At 43.1% G+C, this 21,591-nt stretch overlaps 1 protein-coding gene across 1 annotated transcript in view; it reads left to right on the forward strand.

Moving 5' to 3' along the window:
- Positions 1-21,591, forward strand: part of ITPR1 (inositol 1,4,5-trisphosphate receptor type 1) — a 399,887-nt gene that overhangs the window by 20,457 nt on the left and 357,839 nt on the right. The window contains exons 3-4 of the mRNA XM_023735093.1: positions 10,586-10,693; positions 14,595-14,665. Coding sequence (XP_023590861.1) covers positions 10,602-10,693; positions 14,595-14,665 — 163 coding nt within the window. The 5' untranslated portion in view covers positions 10,586-10,601. The remainder of the gene's footprint in view (positions 1-10,585; positions 10,694-14,594; positions 14,666-21,591) is intronic.

The raw sequence follows: 21,591 nt of genomic DNA on the forward strand, positions 1-21,591 counted from the left end.
GAGGTGCAGAACTCAAATTCTAGTAAGAAGACCAGACTTAATGGTCTGACTGAGACTGGAGGAACCCCAGAAAGCATGGCCCCCAGATTCTCTATCAGCCCAGAACTAAAACAATTTCTGAGACCCACTCTTCAGACAGGGATTGGGCTGGACTGTGAGACATAAAGTGATACTCGTGAGGAGTGTTCCTCTTAGCTCAAGTAGATACAAGAGACTAAACGGGCAGCTTCTGTCTAGGGTGAGATGGAAAGGCAGAGAGGGTTAGGAGCTGGTTGAATGGACATGGAGAATCAGGGGTGGAAAGAAGGAGTGTGCTGTCACAGTATGGGGAGAGCAATTAGGGTCACATAACAATGTATGTATAAATTTTTGTATGGGAGACTAACTTGAAATATAAACTTCATCTAAACTACAACAATAAAAAAAAAAGTATGTAAATATTCCCTCCTTTCCATGCTCATAGCCATTTTCAACATGCAGAGGGAATGGTCAATGGGGAAGGGGTACTTTTTTCAACAGGTAGAAGTTATAAACTGTTATTTTACCCCAAACTTTTCATAGAAATCTGTTGAAAAGGGCCAGTAGACCTTTGTTCTCAATCCTTGATCCAACAGTATAAACTTGGCTTTAGGAAAATAATCACCTAAAAAGACAATATAAATTCTGTTGGGCAACAGGTAAGGTGACACTATGTTCCACTGTACCCAGTTTGACTGCTTGCCATGTCCCAGGCTCTATACTAGGTGCTGGGGATGCAATACGGAAGAAGAATGGGTCCTTGCCCTCATGGGCTCACAGTCTAGTGGGGGAATAAAAGTAAATAAGCCAATGAGTAAATAAGTCAACAAGTAAGTAAGCAATTTTCAGATAGTGGTAGTGGGCCCAGATAGGGTAATCGGAGTGATACATAGAGATGTTGCGGATATATGATCCAGATTTGAGAAGTCAGAGAGGGCTTCCAAGAGGCAGTGACATCTAAACTGGTACTGTAAAGGTGACTGGGAGTTAGCCAAAAGTGGCATTAGGGGAGGGAGAGGAGTGTCTCAGGTAATGGGGACAGGCTGTGCAAAGGCCCAGGGGACAGAGAGGCACACAGCATGGTGGGAGGAACTGAAAACAGTTCATTATGCATGGAGTACAGAGGGGAGGGGGGCGATAGGCAAGGGCCAGATCATGATGAGTCCCAAAGAGATTTTAGAAGGTGTTAAGCAGAGGGACAACAGGCTCTGGTATGTATTTCTAAAAGTTCATCCTGGCTGTTTTTGCAGAATAGATTGAGGGGAAAGGTAGATTCAGAAAGATGAGTAGGAGGGCCTTATGGAGTCCAGTTGAGAAATGATACTAACTGAGACCCGGGGTGGGGCCAGTGGGGTTCAAAAGAGTTGGAACATTCAAGAGATGTACTGAAGATGAATCACTAGGATTTAGTGCTCAGTTAGACTTCTTCATTCATTTCTTTGACAGGTATTGCCAAGCACCTACTATGTGCTAGGTGCTGGGGTTGGGAATATAATGACATGCAAGACAGATCCCCAAACAGATCCCTAGAATGCAATGGTGTATCTTGTGGGGGTGTCAAACAGGACTCCCACAAATAAACGTGAACTTAGAACTGAGGTAAATGCTGGGAAGGGAGCTCTGTGGTGCAGGGAGTCTGTAAGAGTAGGGTGTGAACCATGTTCATTGCAGCACGGTTCACGATAGCAAAAAGATGGAAACAACCTAGGTGCCCATCAGCAGACGAATGGATAAAGAAATTATAGTATATTCACATGATGGAATACTACGCAACGATAAAGAACAACGATGAATCTATGAAACATAACATGGAGGAATCTGGAAGACATTATGCTGAGTGAATTTAGTCATTTGCAAAAGGACAAATATTGTATAAGACCACTATTATAAGAACTCAAGAAAAGTTTTAAACACAGAAGAAAACATTCTTTGATGGTTACAAGGGTGGAGAGGGAGGGAGAGGGGTATTCATTAGCTAGATAGTAAACAAGAAGTATCTTAGGTGAAGGTAAGGACAGCACACACTACAGGAGAAGTCAGCACAACTGTACTAAACCAAAGCTAAGAAGTTTCCTGAATACAAGCAAACACTTCAAGGGACAGAGTAATGGGGGTGGGGGTCTGGGGACCATGGTTTCAGGGGACATCTAGGTCAATTGGCATAACAAAGTCTATTCAGAAAATGTTCTGGGGTCTTAAAAGCTAGTGAGCAGCCATCTAAGATGCATCAATTGGTCCCAACTCACCTAGAGTAAAGGAGAATGAAGAACACCAAAGACATAAGGAAAGTATTAGCCCAAGAGTCATAAAGGGCCATATAAACCAGAGACTCCATTAGCCTGAGACCAGAAGAACTAGATGGTGCCCGGCTACCACCAATGACCGCCCTGACAGGGAACACAACAGAGAATCCCTGACAGAGCAGGAGAAAAGTGGAGTGCAGAATTCAAATTCTAGTAAAAAGACCAGACTTAATGATCTGACTAAGACTGGAGGGACCCTGAGACATGGCCCCCAGACTCTCTGTTAGCCCAAAACTAAAACCATTCCCGAGGCCAAGTCTTCAGACAAAGATTAGACTGGACTATGGGAGATAAAATAATACCTGTGAAGAGTCTGCTTCTTAGTTCAAGTAGATACAAGAGACTAAATGGGCAGCTTCTGTCCAGAGGTGAGATGAGAAGGCAGAGAGGGTCAGGAGCTGGTTGAATGGACACGGGAAGTCTGGGGTGGAAAGGAGGAGTGTGCTGTCACAGTATAGGGAGAGCAACTAGGGTCACGTAACAACGTATGTATAAATTTTTATATGAGAGACTAACTTGAATTGTAAACTTTCACTTGAAGTACAACAATAAAAAAAATACAAAAAAAAAAAAAAAGAGTAGGGTGTGACCTCGTTAGGGAGGTCGGGAAAGATTTTCTGGTGGGAATGGTGGCTGAACTGAGATCTGAAAGATGAATCAGCTTTAACTAGGGCAAGGGGTGGGGTGAGGTGAGAGTGTTCTAGGCCTGGGGAAACAACATGAGCAAAGGCCCTGTGGCAAGGATAAGGCAAAAGGGAAGATGGGAAATCCCTCCAGGCTTTGGTGGTGATGGCTGAGAAGGAGGTCTGGAGGGGGAGAAGCAGGTTGGGCAGGCAGATGCACTCTCTGTGGTACATTGAGATACTGTGGGCATCCAGGACCAGCCTCCCAGTCTCTGTTGGCCATGAGATACAGATTTGAGAATCCCTATCATACAGAGATTACTGGAGCCAGCAGGGAGGAACTGGTTAGCGTGCTTGACTGCTAACTGAAAGGAGCCCTGGTGGCACATGGTTAAGTGCTGAATTGCTAACCAAAAGGTTGGTGGTTCAAACCTACCAGCCGCTCCATGGGAGGAAGATGTGGCAGTTTCCTTCCATAAAGATTTCAGCCTTGGAATCCAAACACCTTGAGGGATCGAGTTACTGGGGCTGAGGTCTGGGGACCATGATCTCTGGGGACGTCTAGGTCAACTGGCATAACATAGTTCATAAAGAAAATATTCCACATCCTACTTTGGTGAGGAGCATCTGGGGTCTTAAAACTTGCAAGTGGCCGTCTAAGATACATCTGTTGGTCCCATCATGTTCAGAACAAAGGAGAATGAAGGAAACCAAAGACACAAGGAAAATGTTAGTCCAAAGGATTAACGGACCACGTGAACCACAGCCTCCACCAGCCTGAGCCCATATGAGCTAGATGGTGCCTGGCTGCCATCACTGATGGCTCTGACAAGGATCACAATAGAGGGTCCCGGACAGAGTGAGAGAAAAATGTAGAATGAAATTCAAATTCACAAAAACTGACCAGACTTATTGGTCTGACAGAGACTGGAGGAACCTCCGAGACTAAGGCCCCCTGACACCTTGTTAACTCAGAACTGAAGCCACTCCTGAAGTCCACCTTTCAGCCAAAGATTAGACAGGCCTATAAAACAAGCAATAACACACGTGAGGAACGTGCTTCTTAGTTCAATCAAGTATACAAGACCAAATGGGCAACTCATGCCCAAAAGCAAGAAAAGAAGGCAGGAAGGGACAGGAAAACTAGATGAATGGACACGGAGAACCTGGTGTAAAAAGAAGGAGAGTGCTGTCACATTGCAGGGATTGCAACCAATGTCACAAAACAATTTGTGTATACATTTTTGAATGAAAAATCAATATGTGCTGTAAACTTTCACCTAACACACACACACACACACACACACACACACACACATTCAGCCTTGGAAACCCTGTGGGACAGTTCTATTCTGTCCTATAGGGTAACTATGAGTCGGAATCAACTTGATGGTACGCAGTAACCACAACTGCTAACTAAAAGGTTGGAGGTTGGAGTCCACCTAGAGGTGCCTTGGGAGAAAGGCCTGGCAATCTACAGACAGTCCTCGAATTACAAACAAATTCAGTTCCTAAGTCTGTCTTTAAGTTCTCTTTGTATGTAAGTCAGAAGAGTTAGGTATCTAATGTCAGTTAGTCAAATGTTTGTCTTAGTATATAGTGTACCTTTCTATGCATAAAAAACATTAAAGAAACACTTCCAGATATACTAAAACATCTTTAACATAGTAATACAGTAATAATAATAATAATGTTTTGATGTGCATCACAAAATAGTGCACGTTTGTTGTTACAAACTATGTACCTTGATATAATAGGCTTTACGAGGGTTGGTTCATGACTATGGCTTGTACATAAGTTGAACCTTGTAACTCAGGGACTGCCTGTATTTCCAAATAATCAGCCACTGAAAACTCTGTACAGCACAGTTTTATTCTGACACACATGGGGTCATCATGAGTCTGACTGACTCAATGGCGACTGGTTTTTGGAAGCCAGCAGAGTGGAGGAGATGTCTAGGGAAGGTATAGAGAAGACAGAGCAAAACTTTGGAACCCCATATTCTGGAGACCACCACCTCTGGTTTTTGTTCCCCAGGGAGGAACAGAATTTGCGTGGTTTTATTTCCAGCTTTCTTAAGAATGGAATCAAATGTCCCCTTGCTATGCATTGCTCAGGGAGCAATTTCAGTAGACAGTGAACGGAAGATGAGCCAGCGGGTGGTGTGGGGGCTCAGCAAAGCTGCTGCAGCCTTCAGCTGCATGGCTGTGGCCCAGAGGTTACCATCCCACCTTTCTCTGCCTGGTCAAACCCTCCAGGCAAAACCATATTTGAAGAGGTGCATTGACTGGTCAGAGTGGTGGCGGGGTTGCAGGGGGGCGGTGTTGGTCTCATACTCATAGCTTATAGAGATTGCATACTTCAAGCCAGGTACTGTGTTGAGGACTTTGTAAACATGATCTCACAGAACCTCAAGACAACCTGATGAGGCAAAAAAAAAAAACCCAAACCCGTTGCTGTCGAGTCGATTCCGACTCATAGCGACCCTGTAGGACAGAGTAGAGCTGCCCCATAGAGTTTCCAAGGAGTATCTGGTGGATTCGAAATTGCCAACCTCTTGGTTAGCAGCCATAGCTCTTAACCACTAACCTGATGAGGGAGGTACTCTTATTACCCCTGTTTTATAGATGGGAAAAGTGAGGCTTAGGGAACTTCCAGAGCTTGCCTGAAATCCCACAGTGAGTAAGTGGCAGAGCTGGGGTTTGAACCCTGGCAGTTTGACCCCGGAGCTGCAACTCCTGCCTGCCACAGGATGAGTCAAGAACAGGGGGAGGATGGTGACGTTTTGTAAAAAGAAGCAAAGCCCTAAGGAGAAGTAGGATAGATAGCATTCAAGTACCTGGAGGTCTGTGCGGCATCAGAGGACAGATCAGCAGCCAGAGTCCTGGGAGGCAGCTGTCCTTTTGTAGGTGGAGGAGTGAACACTCCCAAACAAGGCTGCTGAACATGGAGCCCTGGTGGCACAGTGGTTAAGAGCTTGGCTGCTAACCAAAATGTCAGCAGTTTGAAACCCTGTGGAGCAGTTCTACGTCGTCGGAATCTACTCTGTGCAGCGGGTTTGGTTTATTTATTTTTTTAAGCAGATGCTGAGACCATCCATAGGAGATATAGTTGAGAGTTTCCGTTATTGGAAGGAGATGGAATTATGTACTTAATGAGGTTCCTTCCAACTTCTATTCTGTGATATTTGTGTGTTTAGAAAGGCCAGATGCTCTGTGGTTGAGAGTTGAGTATAATTCAGGATTGTTCAGCCTTTCTCTTGGCAAGGGAATTAAGGAGGCGGATTTATCTTCCCTAAAGTAAAATACATCCTCATGGGTCATACAGGAGTTCATTGTTACGATGACCAGGAGACTTTTTACACAGGGAATCCTTTCCTCTACGAGTTTAAATTTTGAAGCCCTAGAAGCTTCCAGAATTCCACTTTATCTCTTATTAAAAAATAATAAAAATAGCTAGCATTGAGCAATAAAAGTATGCCAGTCACTGTGCCAAGCATTTCTCATTATTCTATCTAATCTTTGCAACAACCCATTGAAATATTATCCCCATTTTACAGATGAGGAAATGAAAGCAGAGTGGTTGAAGTGGGCTGGGTGACCATGGTGGGCTAATAATACTAGCTGATGTTCAGAGAGGAAGAGTGGAGTTCTGGAGCTAACCCTCCAAGCCTGTCCTGTCTGTCAGGTGACCAACTCGCCAGAGTTTTTTAGCAAAGAGCCCTGGGTGTCCATCTAGTGTGGGAAGTCCCAGAGTTATGCAGCTCAGTGGCAGTTGGCACCGGCTGTGATTTTCTCTTAGGTGTTCCCCAGCCGTTGTGTGAGTGACACGGGAGGCCTGGGTACAGCTGTGAGCAGTTTGCAGACGCAAATGGTCCAGAATCAGATAAAGAGGCAGGCTCTCCCAACCTGCTTCTCAACAACAGAAGTCTTACCGAAGACTGCGCCAGAGGCCCATCACTCACAGGCTGACTTTCTGCCTCCCCGTCTCCAGGCCCCACAGGCCTGTTCTGTTGACTTTCCCTGGCCTTTGTTTTTCCTTCTGGGACATCACAGATAATTGCAAGCAGGCTCCCTCCTCCTCCTTTTCCTTCTCCTCCCCCTCACTAGCTCTAGGTGAGGAGAGATCTCCAGAGGTCTCCAGCCAGAGCAGGAAGCCTTCTGCTCAGTCCTTTGTGAGGGGTCATTGTTGCCTGAGACCCCTGGGGTAGGATCTGTCCTCCCCTCACCCCTTGTGGTTGGTTTTTAAATCCTGACCCCTGGCAGATTGCCCAGTTGAGGATCATTAGCTGTGCTGAGTATACTGGTCTGTGCTTTCAGGGGAAATGTAAAATGTGGCTAAAGGTTACTTGTTCAATTGTCTTTTCTAGTTAATAAGCATGTTGGTTAGAAAGAAGATAAGAAGAAAATTAGTTCTCCATAATTTCACCTCCCAGAGAATAAGAACAGTTGACATTTTAACCTGTTTCTAGAGCTCATTATTGACAAAAAGCTCCAGGTAAGAGTCAGACCTGGGTTATAACTCTGGCCTTCCTGCTTGTTAACTATGTAACTTGGGCATCTTGACCTGTACCTGTTTCCCCAATCACAAAATGGGAATAATGGTCTTGCCTGCCTCACACAGTGGTCATGAGGATTCCGTAAGAGAACATTTGTAAAGCCCTTAGCGCAATGGCTGGTCCACATAGTAAGTGTTTAATAAATGTCAGCTATTAGTAAAGGTCCCTGTTCAGCTGCTAACTAAAAGGTCGACAGTTCAAATCCACCAGCTGCTCCTTGGAGACTCTATGGGACAGTTGCACTCTGTCCTATAGGGTAGCTATGAGTTGGAATCATCTTGATGGCAGTAGGGTAGAGTGGGAAGGACTGGTGGCGCAGTGGTTAAGTACTTGGCTGCTAACAGAAAGGTCATTGGTTCAAATCCAGCAGCTACTCTGTGGGAGAAAGATGTGGCAGTCTTCTTCTATAAAGACTACAGCCTTGGAAACCCTATGGGGCAGTTCTCTGTTCTACAGGGTTGCCATGAGTTGGAATCGACTCGATTTGGTTTGGGTTAGCGCAAACAGTTAAGCGCTTGACTGCTACCCAAAAGGTTGGCGGTTCAAACCCAACCAGAGTCTCCTTGGAAGAAAAATCTACTAATCTGCTTTCGAAAGGTCACAGCCTTGAAAATTCTATGGAGTTGTTCTACTCTGCATGCATGAGGCTGCCATGAATCAGAATTGCCTCGATGGTAACTAACAATAACAACAGCATCATCATCATTATTAAAAATGTTAGTAATGCACAACTGGGCTATTGCAATGTGGTGTCCAAATGTCTATGCAAGTATCAATTGCAGGCCATACTGTGTATTTTGTTCTTTGTCCTTCTGGAACACTGAATAGCATCTACATCTTCCCATTAAGAGCCTGGAACCTTTCAGTAAGGTAATCAGGTGATGATGAAAGTTGCCCTCAGAACACAGCAGTCATACTAGTATCTCCTGGCCTGGCCTGGCCTCCTTAGGGGTCCAATGTTCATTCGAAGGATAAGCCCAAAAGAAGAGAGTTGGTCACGCTGGATGGACAAGGGCCCTAGTTTCTTGCCCGAGCACATACCTACTCTCTTGCATTTCACAACTTATCAGAGTCTTTCTAGGATGTCAGAGTGTTCAGATACAAATTTGGTCTGACTCAGAATTCAAACAAATTATTTTCCAATAAGTAGTCCCGGAAGCGTGCTGACTTCCTGACCCTTTATGATAAAGCTTTTAAACATAAGCACGTAAGGGAAACATTAATGACTCTCAATGTTTTTCACTTGTGCGGCCTTTTTGGATGGGGTTTTAAAACACTGGTTTGCCTTTAGGTATAAAAACATCTAGTTAGGAAAAACACCATAATGATGGACAAGATTGAAGAGAGCAATACTTGGCAAACTGCCCCTTTTATGCATATTTGTGTGTCTTTCCCTGAGGTCTAGAGATGCTGGTTCTTTCGTTTGAGATTTTATTCTGCATCCTCAATTGCTGTGTCTGTCTAAAAAAATTCATGTTCAGTGAAATGCTGTTTATCCCTCTTGCAACATCTGGGTTGTTTTGGAGGATAAATGAGCTTTTCTTTGCAGCTTCTAACACACTGTGAGCTGAGGTTCTTTACTGGTTCATTTCATTACCTGACACTCCTGCCAAGGTAGAAGTGCTTGCTGAGGTTCCCTGCCAATCCTTGCCACATCATTCTTCCTAAAAGAAAACTTGGCACCCAGGAAGCAATTTGAGGAGAGAATACTTTTCCAGGCGTTACAACTATTGTGGCTTTATGGGGTAAATGGTTTCTAGTAGGGAATTTTACTAAACAGATGGGAAAAGTTGCTTAAAGGGGACCGGGTTTGGAGGGGAGTCCCTGGGTGGTACAAACGGTTTATGGGGTCGGCCATGTATCGAAAGATTCAAGTCCACTGAGGTGGCTTGGAAGAAAGGCCTGGCCATCTACTTCTGGAAAAAAAAAAACAGCCATTGAAAACTCTATGGAGCACAGCTCTACTCTGACACATATGGGATCGCCATGAGTCAGAGTTGACTTGTTGACAACTGGTAGGGTTTGGAGGAGAGGTCTTGGGAAGGCCTTGGTTAGTTATGCATCTATATACCAGGTGCCTGAGGAAAACTGGAAAATTAGCTGCATCCACCCCAGCACACTCTGTCTTCCCACATAACTGAGTTTGTTTTATAAACGTCAAAGTGTAGCTTTTGTAATATGCTCGCACTCCTCAATATTTATGGCCCCAATGAAAGCTGTTTCTATGAGTCATATCAATATTTTTGTTGATATTTGCGTGTATGTGTGTTCAGTGATTTCTAGGCTGTGTAGAGACTTCCTAGAACTTAAGAGCATTTTCTAGGACTGCCACTAACTAGCTGTATATTCATGGCTGGGTTCGTAACCAACTCAAGCCTTACTCTCCTTACCTGCATACTATCCTTACCTGCATACTATCCTTACCTGCATAGTAAGGGGTTTAGACCAAGTGCTGTCTAGAAGTGGGGTTTTTTTGGTAAAGGATGAGGAGGAAAGACATTGAAATAGCATTTTGGTGAAGTGCTGACAGTTGTCGAATTCTTAAAAGGCTGGTAAAGCTTTGTGGTATTTGTTATCAAGTTTCCTCTTATTAATTTTGTTGCTTTGGTACCTTGGCCCAGGCACCGTGGCCTTGCCAGACCTAAGTTTTATACCAGGTGTTTCTTTCTGCCTTAACATTCCCTGAGGCAAACTGAATATGTTAATGTTTCGCAAGTCAGACTTTCCAACTCTCTAATCACTGCAAAATTCTTGGCTGCGTTCCTGTCGTTTTTATATTCACTATTTATTACCGAGGGTCTTCAATTTGTAGACTATGATTCAGGTGTGGTTTTGTTTGAAACAAATGTTATTGTGGGTTGGAATATCCTGAAATTATTTAATTTGTGGGAGAAAAAAATGTTGTTGCATATGTCCTTACTTGGCTCATTTAAATTGCCTGCCTGTCAAACTCTTATTTAAATGTGACTTTTAAGTAGAGCACTTTGGAAAATTGAGCTAAGCCAACTCTTGGTGATTTTTTTTTTTTCCTCTCTGAGCCTTTTCATTTCTTCTAACAATGTTGCATATTTTACTTTGTCTAGGATTCTCCAGAAAGACATGTCTGACAAGATGTCTAGTTTCCTACATATTGGAGACATTTGTTCTCTGTACGCGGAGGGATCGACAAATGGATTTATTAGCACCTTGGGGTAAGAGTGCCTCATTTCTTGCACGGCAGGATTTGTTAAGACATCATAACATCAGTTTAAAATCTTTGATTTTTCTAAGATAAGAATGTTATGATTTTACTTGGCTTTTACAGGGACGATTGAAATCATCAATACCAAGTTTCTCATACTATCTAGGTTTAACCTTTCATACAAAAACATTGTTTTCTGTTGGTCCTGAAAAAGTGAAGCCTCATTAATTCAGAATTGATTACAATTCCTCTTCCTTCATATATAAGGGAGAGTGCTAAATATATGGAATAAAAATTTTAAGATTAATATTTACAGTCCCAAAGGAGTGCTTTTTAGCTTTGTGAAAGCTCTTGTTTTCAAATAGTGACTTGTTTGTAATATAAGCAAAGACCAGAACTTCTTGGATGCTTATCTGTCTTCTTTGAAGCAGAACCTTTCCTAGTTTAAATTGCTGTATATATTCAAAAGCTATAAATTGCATGAAGTTCTATAATACAGACTTTTGCTCTTTTGTGCTTTTTATAATCTTTTACCCAGTGTTTAAGGGTATAAATATATCCCATAAAGTACTAATTTGATTATCTTCTCCCTCTTCCTCGTCCTATTGTCTAGAAGAGGAAATAAAGACCTCCAAAGGCAGATAGAAACAGAATAGAGAATCAAGATGGTTAACTCTAGAATAGTCACGAATGATCCGTATTGTCTTTGTGTAGAAAGGAGGCCCTGGTGGTATTGTTGAATTTGGCAGGAGCCATTCTCAAAAAAGCCAACAGCTTCTCCAAGAACCTCATTCTTACAGCAGTCAGCACCTTCCTTCTAATTATAGCCATTATTTAAAGCACACTTGTTCTCTGCTGTTTGGGAAATGTGTGTATTCCCAGGCTCTCATTCAGGTTAATCCACCTTCAAGGAGCAAGTTAGTCCAAATATAGAATTCTAGCTCAATGGGCCCTGTGCTCTCACTGGATAAAAATTGCATTTTCAAAAGTCATCAATAAGAGGAAGTCATCCATGACTGCCTGATCCAGTGACCATGTCTCAGTCCTTGTCTTTTGTGACTTTTCCACGCTATAGACCACCCCTTAGCAATTTCTCTTCTGTGGCTTTTGGCAAAGAGGCCTTCTCCTGCTTGTGCTTCTCTGCTCCTTCTTTTTTTCTTGGCTGGCTTCTTTCCCCTTTTCATCCCCCATGGTTCAGTCTTTCATTCTCTTCCTATTTTTCAGCAACAACAATAACAAATAGCAGCAGTAAGCACTCTATGAACAATATAAGTGGTTATTGTGTGCCAGGCATTGTGCATTGTGCTAAGTACCATACAAAACATCATCCCTTTAATGTTCAAACAACATTTTAAGGGGAGTACTAGTATTATCCCCATTTGATGGGAGTTAAACTTCTGAGCCCCAGAGAGGTGCAGTCCCTTGCCCAAGTTTCACAGCTCAGGCGTCTAGGGACTCCAAAGCCAGTGCTCTTAGCTCTTCCCCCTGCGGGGCTGGCCTTCCTTCCCCTAGCTTCCCCGACAACCTCCCTTTGTGGCTGAGTTTGACTGCCACACTCCTGGCTGTCTGCCCACAGCTTTTATCTGGATGCCTTGTTAAAACCTCAGCCCCACCGTATGCTCATCTTTTCTTCCCATCACTCTTTCTCTCCGTGGTCCCGATGTCTGTTACTGGCATTGCTGCCCTCCCAGGCACCAAGCTTACTTCTAGGCAGTTGCTGAACTAGCCCCTGAAATCTTAGTACTTGCTCTTCCCTTCCTCCCTTCCTTCCAGAGTATCCATTCTTAAAACTCCTGTGAGTTACAAATTATTTGCTTTATAAGCGTTTTCCTCAAGCATTAACAGTACCAGTTGCTGTCGAGTTGCCTCCGACTCATGGCAACTCCATGTGTGTCAGAGTAGAACTGTGCTCCACAGGGCTTTCAATGGCAGATTTTTCAGATGTAGATCACCAGGCCTATGTGAGATTCTGAGGCCCCTCCCCAAGTATCATGTTACATCTGGTGGTGGCATTACTGTATCTGTACTCTCAGGGGCTCATCATATAGATGCAAAGCAAAAGTTTGAAATCATATTCGCTAGGGATTTTTTTATGTGCACACTCTGCTTTTGATTTTTACATAAAGATTCAGGCTGCAGAAGTAAAATGGAGCATACATTGGGCAATGTTTTGCTCTTTTGTGCTTTGTGGACCATCTTGTTGATGCAGAGAGGCCTTCTACCTTGGAGCAGAAAGAGGCAACTGTTGGTGGCCTACTCTGGTGACTTTGATTCATCCACGAAATAGATACTGAGCACCTCACCTAGGCAGGAAGATGTGCTAGCCCTGGGCATCTTTGGGCCACAGAGCAGGCAGCTCCCTGCCCTCGCAGAGCTTCTAGTCTAGCGTACCATTTGTGCCTCTCAGGACAGTGAAGAGGCAGAGACAGCAGGAAAGCCTTATGGGGCTTCATGGGGGAGGTGGGGACTGCGAATCAGGGCCTTGAGAGACAGACAGGAATCTAAGAAGTGAAAGGGAATTTTGGAGGAAGGAGCAGCAAGAGTAAAGGCTGAGTATTTATTGGCTCCTTGCTTCTGGGAGAAGAGGCAGTACAGATTTATGGAAGAAACCCTGGAAAACCATAACATGGTAGCTCAGAGGACGTTCTGTGGTCACTTGGAGAATGAGCCAGTCCTACTTATACTAGGAGTGCCTGGGTGGTGCAAATGGCTAATGCACTTGGCCGCTAGCTGAAAGGTTGGAGGTTCGAGTGCACCCAGAGGCACCTCAGAAGAAAGGCCCAGAGATCTACTTCTGAAACATCAACCATGTAAAACCCAATGGAGCACAGTTCTACTCTGACACACACGGGGTTGCCATGAGTTGGAATTGACTCAAGGGCAACTGGTTTTTGGTTAATGATACCAGTTTTAGGACCTTGGACAAGTCATTTAACTTCTCAGAGCCTCAGTTTCCTCATCTGTTCAATTTATTATTATTATTATGATTTTAATGGTTTTTCTAAAAGAATTGTGCGTGTTAGATTGGCCAGTCGGGACTTTAAAACTGGGTATTCATGTAATTTTTTGGATGGTTATTTATTTGTAATTTTTTGTTCTTCTCCACTAGTTGCTTTTGAAGCTCAAAGTTCTTTCACATCTCCATGTATTTGCACTTCCTTCCATCTGAAAATGTTCTCCTCTACTTCATCCTCCCATCTCTGTTTCAACCAGGGTTTTGAATTGTTTGGATTCCCTGCTGAGAATCTGCATTCCTAACAAGTTCCCAGGAGGTTATACAGAAGAATCACCCTCAGCAGGGAACTTGTTAGAAATGCAAATTCTCAGCAGGCTGGTCTGGAACTAACAGATTTGAAGCACTGGTTTCAACTCTTCTAATAGGACCTGTTCTACTAGCAGCTGCTCAGATGGCCTCCTGCACAATTAATTTGGGGCTGCACTTGTTTCTTCCTTCTTCCTTCCTTCTCTTACAACCTTTAGGTTATAGTCTTCTTATGGGTTTGCCTTTCTGGCTCCTCCACTAGTCTTGAGCTCCCTATGGGCAGCGCCCCAGCTCATATTCATCCACATATCCCAGGACCAAGCATAATTCAATATCTGGCGCAAACTTGGCCCCTCAGCTACTATTCAGTGAACGCACGGACCCTTCGTCTGTCTCTGAACTTCGGTGATAGTGCATGCTGTATGAAAATCCATCATGGATGTGGTGAAGAAGAAGCTACAGAAAGCAGTGTCCATCATAGCAGTAGAACCTTGGGAAACCTCTAGTGTCAACAGCTCCCTGGCAGGAGAATATTCCAGGCTAATTTTGTACAGGAAAAGTCCTGGAATGTCTGATTTTTACATAAGACTTGAGGTTTTATTTTCCTAGACTTGGCTTGTTATAGCATTTCTCTTTGTCTTCTTTGCAGCCTGGTAGATGATCGCTGTGTTGTACAGCCAGAAGCCGGGGACCTTAACAATCCACCTAAGAAATTCAGAGGTAAGGTGGTAGCCCTCCTGGAGTGGACACATGACTCACTTGAAAATTCATGATATGTGTTGCTGTGTGTTATTTCCTCTTTGTTTTTTCCTTTATAGCAATTGTAGGTTTATTTACTTATGTTTTTTTTTAAGTATGATTTCAATTCCAAGCCTTATAAGTCAGTTGACTTCTTGAAAATGCATCAATAAATTTAGTGTCAAGATTGGGATGGTTTTAATAGCGCCTTAATTTGTCTATCAAATAGATGTTGGTAAGTGCTCATTCAGTTTACAGGCTTCCATTTGTGCAGACATATCTCCAAGTAAATAGGATTTATTTATTTATCTTATTATAAATAAGCTCTAGTCACAAGGAACATTTGTTATTTCAGCAGATCTCACTCTCCCTTTGGGGGTTCTGATATTCTTAGCTGTCTTAACCTGGAGTGGGAATTTTTTTTTTTAATAAGTCTTTTGTGTCCCTGGTTAGGTTTATTCCTAGGTATTTTATCCTTTTAGGGGGCTATTGTTAATGGTATTGTTTTCTTGATTTCCTTTTTGAGTCCTTCTTATTAGTGTAGAGGAACCCAACTGATTTTTGTGTGTTGCTCTTGTACCCTGCCACTTTGCTGAATCTTTCTATTAGTTCCAGTAACTTTCTTGTGGAGTCTCTGGGATTTTCTATGTACAGGATCAAGTCATCTTCCTTTCCAGTTGGGATACTCTTTATTTCTTTTTCTTGCCTTATTGCTCTAGCTTGGACTTCCAGTACAATATTAAATAAAAGTGGTGGTAAAGGGCATTCTTGTATCATTCTCATTCTCAAGGGGAATGCTTTCAGTCATTCTCCACTGAGAATAATGTTGGCTATTGGTTTTGCATATATGCCCTTAATTATGTTGAGGAATTCCCCTTTTATTCCTATTTTGCTGAGAGTTTTTATCAGGAAAGGGAGTTGAATTTTATCAAATGTCTTTTCTGTGTCGATTGAGATAATCGTGTGATTCTTTTCCTTTGATTTATTTATGTGGTGAATTACATTGACTAATTTTCTAATATTGAACCATCCTTGCATCCCTGGTATGAATCCCACTTGATCATGATGTATTATTATTATTATTTTTTGATATGCTGTTGAATTCTGCTGGTTAGAATTTTGTTGAGAGTTTTTATGTCTATATTTATAAGGGATATTGATCTGTAATTTTCTTTTTTTCTAAATTTTTTTAATTGTACTTTAGATAAAGGTGTAACAATAGTTTCTCATTAAACAGTCAGTACACATATTGTTTTATGCCATTGGTTAACAAGCCACGACATGTCAACACTCTCCCTTCTCGACCTTGGAGGACCCTTTTTTTGGTGAAAATATGCATAGCCAAAGTTACACCATTTCAAAAGTTTCTACATGTACAATTCAGTGACATCGATTACATTCTTCCAGTTGTGCTGCTATTCTCACTATCCTTTTCCAAATTATTCCATTACCATTATCTTCAACTCACTGCCCTCTAGGCTTCCCATCAAACCTTTTGAGTTGCTGCTGTTAATTTGATATCACATAGATAATTCTTTTTTTTTTTTTTTGTACCTTAGATGAAGGTTTGCAGAACAAATAGTTTCTCATTAAACAGTACACATATTGCCCTATGACAGTGGTTAACAACCCCACGACATGTCAACACTGTCCCTTCTCAACCTTGGGTTCCCTGTCACCAGCTTTCCTGTCCCCTCCTGCCTTCTAGTCCTTGTCTCTGGACCGCTGTGCCTCATTAACCCTGTTTTGTTTTATAAGGTTGTCCAATCCCCAGCTGAACGGTGAACTTCAGGAGTGACTTCACCGCTGAGCTAAAAGAGTGTCCGGGGCCATACTCTCGGGGTTTCTCCAGTCTGTCAGGCCAGTAAATCTGGTCTTTTTTTTTGTGAGTTAGATTTTTGTTCTACACCCTTTTCTAGCTCTGTCCAGGACCCTCTGTTGTGATCCTGGTCAGAGCAGTCAGTGGTGGGCACCATCTAGCTGTACTGGACTCAATCTGGTGGAGGCCGTGGTAGCTGTGGTCCATTAGTTCTTTGGATGGATCTTTTCCATGTATCTTGTTCTCTTTCTTTATTCTCCCTTGCTCCCGAACGGGTGAGACCAGTGGAGTATCTTAGATGGCTTCTCACAGGCTTTTAAGAACCTAGACACTACTGGAGTGGGAAGTTTTGACTATTGCACTTGCTGTTTGAGTTAAAAGACATAGGCAGGCCAGTTTTCATACCAGTGTTGGCTTTCTTTTTAGGCCTCCTGCATTTCATGTTTTCTTTGGAAGGTAGCTTAGCTTTTTCCAGTTGGTATTTGAAATATACTTGGTATCTTAGATGATGAACATTTTGTTTTTTCTTGTTGTTAGTGGTCTTCAGCTGTAGCTGCATATTAGAATTATCTGGTGGAACTTTTAAATTAAGTAGATGCTCAGGACCACACTCCAAATGAATTAAGTCAGTGATTCTTATGTACAACTGAAGTGAGAACCCAATGGATTAAGTATTTGACTGATGGCCTCAGTCCCAAAGGGCCCAAATATTGCCATTTGCATGATCCTGTCATTTTTGTTATAAGTTCTTACTGCTTAACCAAACCTGTTCCCATCAAGTCAATTCCAACTCCTAGCAACCCTATAGGACAGGGTAGAACTGCCCCATAGGGTTTCCAAGGCTGTAAATCTTTACGGAAGCAGACTGCCACATCTTTCTCCCATGGAGTGGCTGGTGGGTTTGAACTGCCGACCTTTTGGTTCGCAGTCGAGAGCTTAACCACTGTGCCACCAGGGCTCCTCTCTTACTGCTTAGTGATGTAGAAGCTGTTTGCCTTTTATGCCTAAAAGCTGAAGACATTAGAACAAAATAGAAGGCAGAAGTTCAGATGGAGAGACGCCATTTAGAAAACATTTGGCATGGAGCTGCATCCAGTCGGCATGGGGTTCTCAGGAGAATGTTTTCATCTGAGGATGGGGTCCGGGGACTGTTTTTAAAAAAGGTAATTGACATAGGACCAGAGTGACAGGAACCTGGAGTAGGTGTTGCCTCTGCCGCCGTTTTCTTTTCAATCCCTCCTCCATTTTGCCTTTCAAAACAAAATCCTGAATGCAGCAGAAATGAAAGATTTGATCAAATGGTTGTGATCCAGTAGCTCATAGAATTCATTCCCTACTCCGAGTAATAAAAGGACCAGGACCTACTGATTCTGTGCGAGGCTCTGTGCTAAGGACTCTGCTTCTGGAGCCATCCGTCCACCCTGTGAGGAGATTGATGATGCACTCAGAGGTTAAGTAGCCTGTCTGGGTTCCCACCACTGGATGGAGTGAGCACTGCAGTTCTCAACTTTGGCTGCACAGAGAAATTAGCTGGTGGGGAACTTTCAAAAACACTGATGTCTGAGTTCCGCCCCCAGGAATTCTGATTTAATTGGGCATTGGGATTTCTGAAAGTTCCCCCAGGTGATTCTCTTGTGCAGCTGAGGTTAAGAACCACTGCTAATAGAGCCTGGCCATAATGTTGTTGTTGCTAGCTGCTGTGGAGTCACCTGACATAGGGTGACACCCCCCCCCCCCCGCCATGGAGGACAGAATGCAATGCTGCCCAGTCCTGCACCATCCCAATGATCACTTGCAAATTGAACTATTGTGATCCATAGGGTTTTCATTGGCTGGTTTTCAGAAGTAGATCGTCAGGCCTTTCTTCCTTGCCTGTCTTAGTCTGGAAGCTCCACTGAAAACCTATTTAGCATCCTAGTAACACACAGACCTCCACTGAGGGTTGAGTGGTGGCTGCACATGAGATGCATTGGCTGAGAACTAAACTCGGGTCCCGCATGGAAAATGAGAATTCTACCACTGAACTACCAGTGCCCCTACCCGGGCTCTAAACCGTTATTACTCAGGGATGAGCTGGTCCAGCCTTGGCTTTTGCATCTGGGACCCAAGTGGAGGGATATACGTAAGGAGCTCATTACTTGAGTCTAGTGTGAGCTCCCATCTACACACAGGCCCTGGGGGTTAGGAGGTGAACCTGGGGAAGATTTTAATACACAGTATGAAGTTAACTTGCAGGATTATTTGAATACAAGGTGAGAACATTAAAATAAATAGGACCGTAGGGGAAGTGGGAAGAGACATATGTTTTCCTGTCACTAGGGTAAAAGTGAGAAGCCCTGGTGGTGCAGTGGTTAAGCATTCAGCTGATAAATCAAAAAGTTGGTGGTTTGAACCCACCAGCTACTCCACAGGAGAAAAATGTGACAATCTAGCCTTGGAAACCCTATGGGGCAGTTCTACTCTGTCCTGTAGGATCATTATGAGTTGGAATCAACTCCATGGCAGTGGGTTTGGTTTTTTTTTTTCCATTTGTTTGTTTAGGGTAAAAGGGCCTGGTGCTTAGGTATCTATCTGGTGACTGATTTGAAGGGACTGTTTTGAGATAAACACAACAGGCTGATGGAGGCCATTTGAAAAGAACAAAACTCCATTTATGGCTTGGCCTGGTTCTCCAGGTGGCCATGTGATACTGACTTGATTTGTTGACTGCCTTTCTCCATAAATTAAAAATCAAGGTTTCTGGGTTGTGAGCTGCTTTATACTTGTGGGAAAATCTGGTTCAAAACAAACTCTGTTTCAGGCTTTGTGAATGTAGGTCACGACTGCCGAAATCCCACGCACTTTTCCTAACCCAGAGGCCCCCGCACACGGGTGAGGGGTCCAGGCAGATCTCTGCCGGCTGCTGCAGAGCGAGGGGAAGATCTGCTCTTCCCCGTGGAACCTGAGAAGCAAGTATTTAATAGTTTTCCAAAGCAGCCCTTTAACTTTGGTGCAGCATACTTTTAAAAATATTTTCTAATATGAAGAAAAAAGTTCTCTCTTCTGGAAGAGATTGCTGCCTTTCCAAATATAAGTGTATTTTCAGGTTGACGTCATTTTGTTGTTTAGAAATTGTGCACAGGGCAGTTGGGTAATTTGGAGTCATTTCTAGTCCATTTCCTTGCGGTGCCCTTGTGCCCTGGAGTTTAACAAACACATATGGAAAAGTGAAATGCTGGCAAGCAGCCAAAGGGGATGATGGAGTTTTTATCTGAGCAATCAGCAGAGCTGCATTGAGTCATTTGGGTTTGCTGTTGCTTCATTGTTTCCTTGCCAAGTTATTTCCTATATTGACAGCCATCATAACCTGTTCTTAAGTAAATGGAAATCAAAGGCCTATTTATGCAATACTCCTTGTGGCTTCTGACTTTGTGTTCTTAATTTTGTGAGCCCTTGTTGAAATCTACAACCCTAGTGGTTAATAACATAGGCCCATAGGATCAGGCTTGCTAGGTTTAAATGCAAGTTCTGCTAATTCTTAACTGTATAATCCTAGATAAATTACTTAATCTCTGGGAACCTCAGTTTTCTTATCTGTAAAACAGGGGATGATAATAGTACCTCCCCATAGGGTTATTGTGAAGATTAAATGTGTGAAGAATTTAGTGGGGCAGTAGTGGTTCAGTGGTAGAATTCTCACCTTCTATGCAAGAGACTCAGGTTCGATTCCCGGCCAATACACCTTATGGGCAGCCTCCACCTGTCTGTCAGTGGAGGCTTGCATATTGCTCTGATATTGAACAGGTTTCTGCAGAGTTTTCAGACTAAGACGGACTAGGAAGAAAGGCCTGGCAATTGACTTCTGAAAATCAGCCAGTGAAAACCCTATGGATCACACTGGTCCAATCTGCAACTGATCATGGCAATGATCAAAACTGGGCAGTGTTTTGTTCTATTGTGTATGCGGTTGCCCTGAGTTGGGGGCTGACTGGACAGCAGCTAACAACAACAAGCCTTAGGTATTCTTATCTTTTTACTCCTGGTACTTAACACAGAGCCAGGCACTCATAAATGGTGGCTGAAGGAAAAGGAACTACATGTGAATTCCTTAATCATATGTGAATGACTATACATATATTACTCTTTTTGTCTTTAAATGCTTTTGTGGATGGGGCATGCACATGGACTACATGGAGCTAGATTTGGGCCCAGTGCCCCCATATACAAGCTGGGTGACCTTGACAAATTACTTAATTTTTCTGAGCTTGTTTCCTCATCTGTAAAATGAGGGAAAATACTTCCTTCCCTAGAAGGAGAATAGGATTAAAGATAATATGGATAAAGAGCCTAATAGAGTGCTTGGTACATGGTAGTTACTCAGTAACTCTGGTAGCTGTTATTTTTCAAAGTAAATGCAGAGGAGTTGAAACTATTGAATGTGCTTGCTTTGCTCTGATGATTAAAAGTACATTTCCAGGTGAACTGCTTTTTTGCGACTCCCTGGAATATCCTGTGTGCTGGAACCCTGCCTACTTGCTCAGAGCTTGGAGATTCATGTCTGTGGGCCCCAGGCAGCCTGAGCACAGGCACCGGGGAGCTTATGGTTACCCTGGCTTACCTTGACACCCTGGGTAGCTTCCTTTTTGCATACCTGAGTCACCCATGGATCTCTTGCCCCTAAGGTCGTCTGTAGGAGAGAAGATTGGCTGCACATCTGTTTCACATACGCAAAATCTTTTCCATTATCTGAGTGAATTTTGTACAGCAACATTGTCCTCCCAGTGAGAAGAGCTGAGATGGAGAATGAGTCAGTTACTTCAGTGCGTTTGTTAACGTGGTGTCATCTTAAAGCATGGGTGTCCACGCACAGTTAAGGCAGAACTGCTTTTCTCCCTGTGTTTGTGTTGGCTTTGCCCACAATCATGAGAGAATAAGGAAGGCAAACATCAGATTGAAACCAGGAATAGAAACTTTGTGGTTAATGAATTCCTTTCTCTATTATCCTTTCCTCTGCAATCCCTATCCATCCCTTCCCCCTGCTAAATATGATGGCACCTTCTACCAAGAAAAGATGGAAATTAACAGCCAGTGTCCATTTTTTTTTTTTTTT

The sequence above is a fragment of the Trichechus manatus genome, unplaced genomic scaffold (genome assembly GCF_000243295.1).
Source record: "Trichechus manatus latirostris isolate Lorelei unplaced genomic scaffold, TriManLat1.0 scaffold00001, whole genome shotgun sequence".
NCBI lineage: Eukaryota > Metazoa > Chordata > Mammalia > Sirenia > Trichechidae > Trichechus > Trichechus manatus.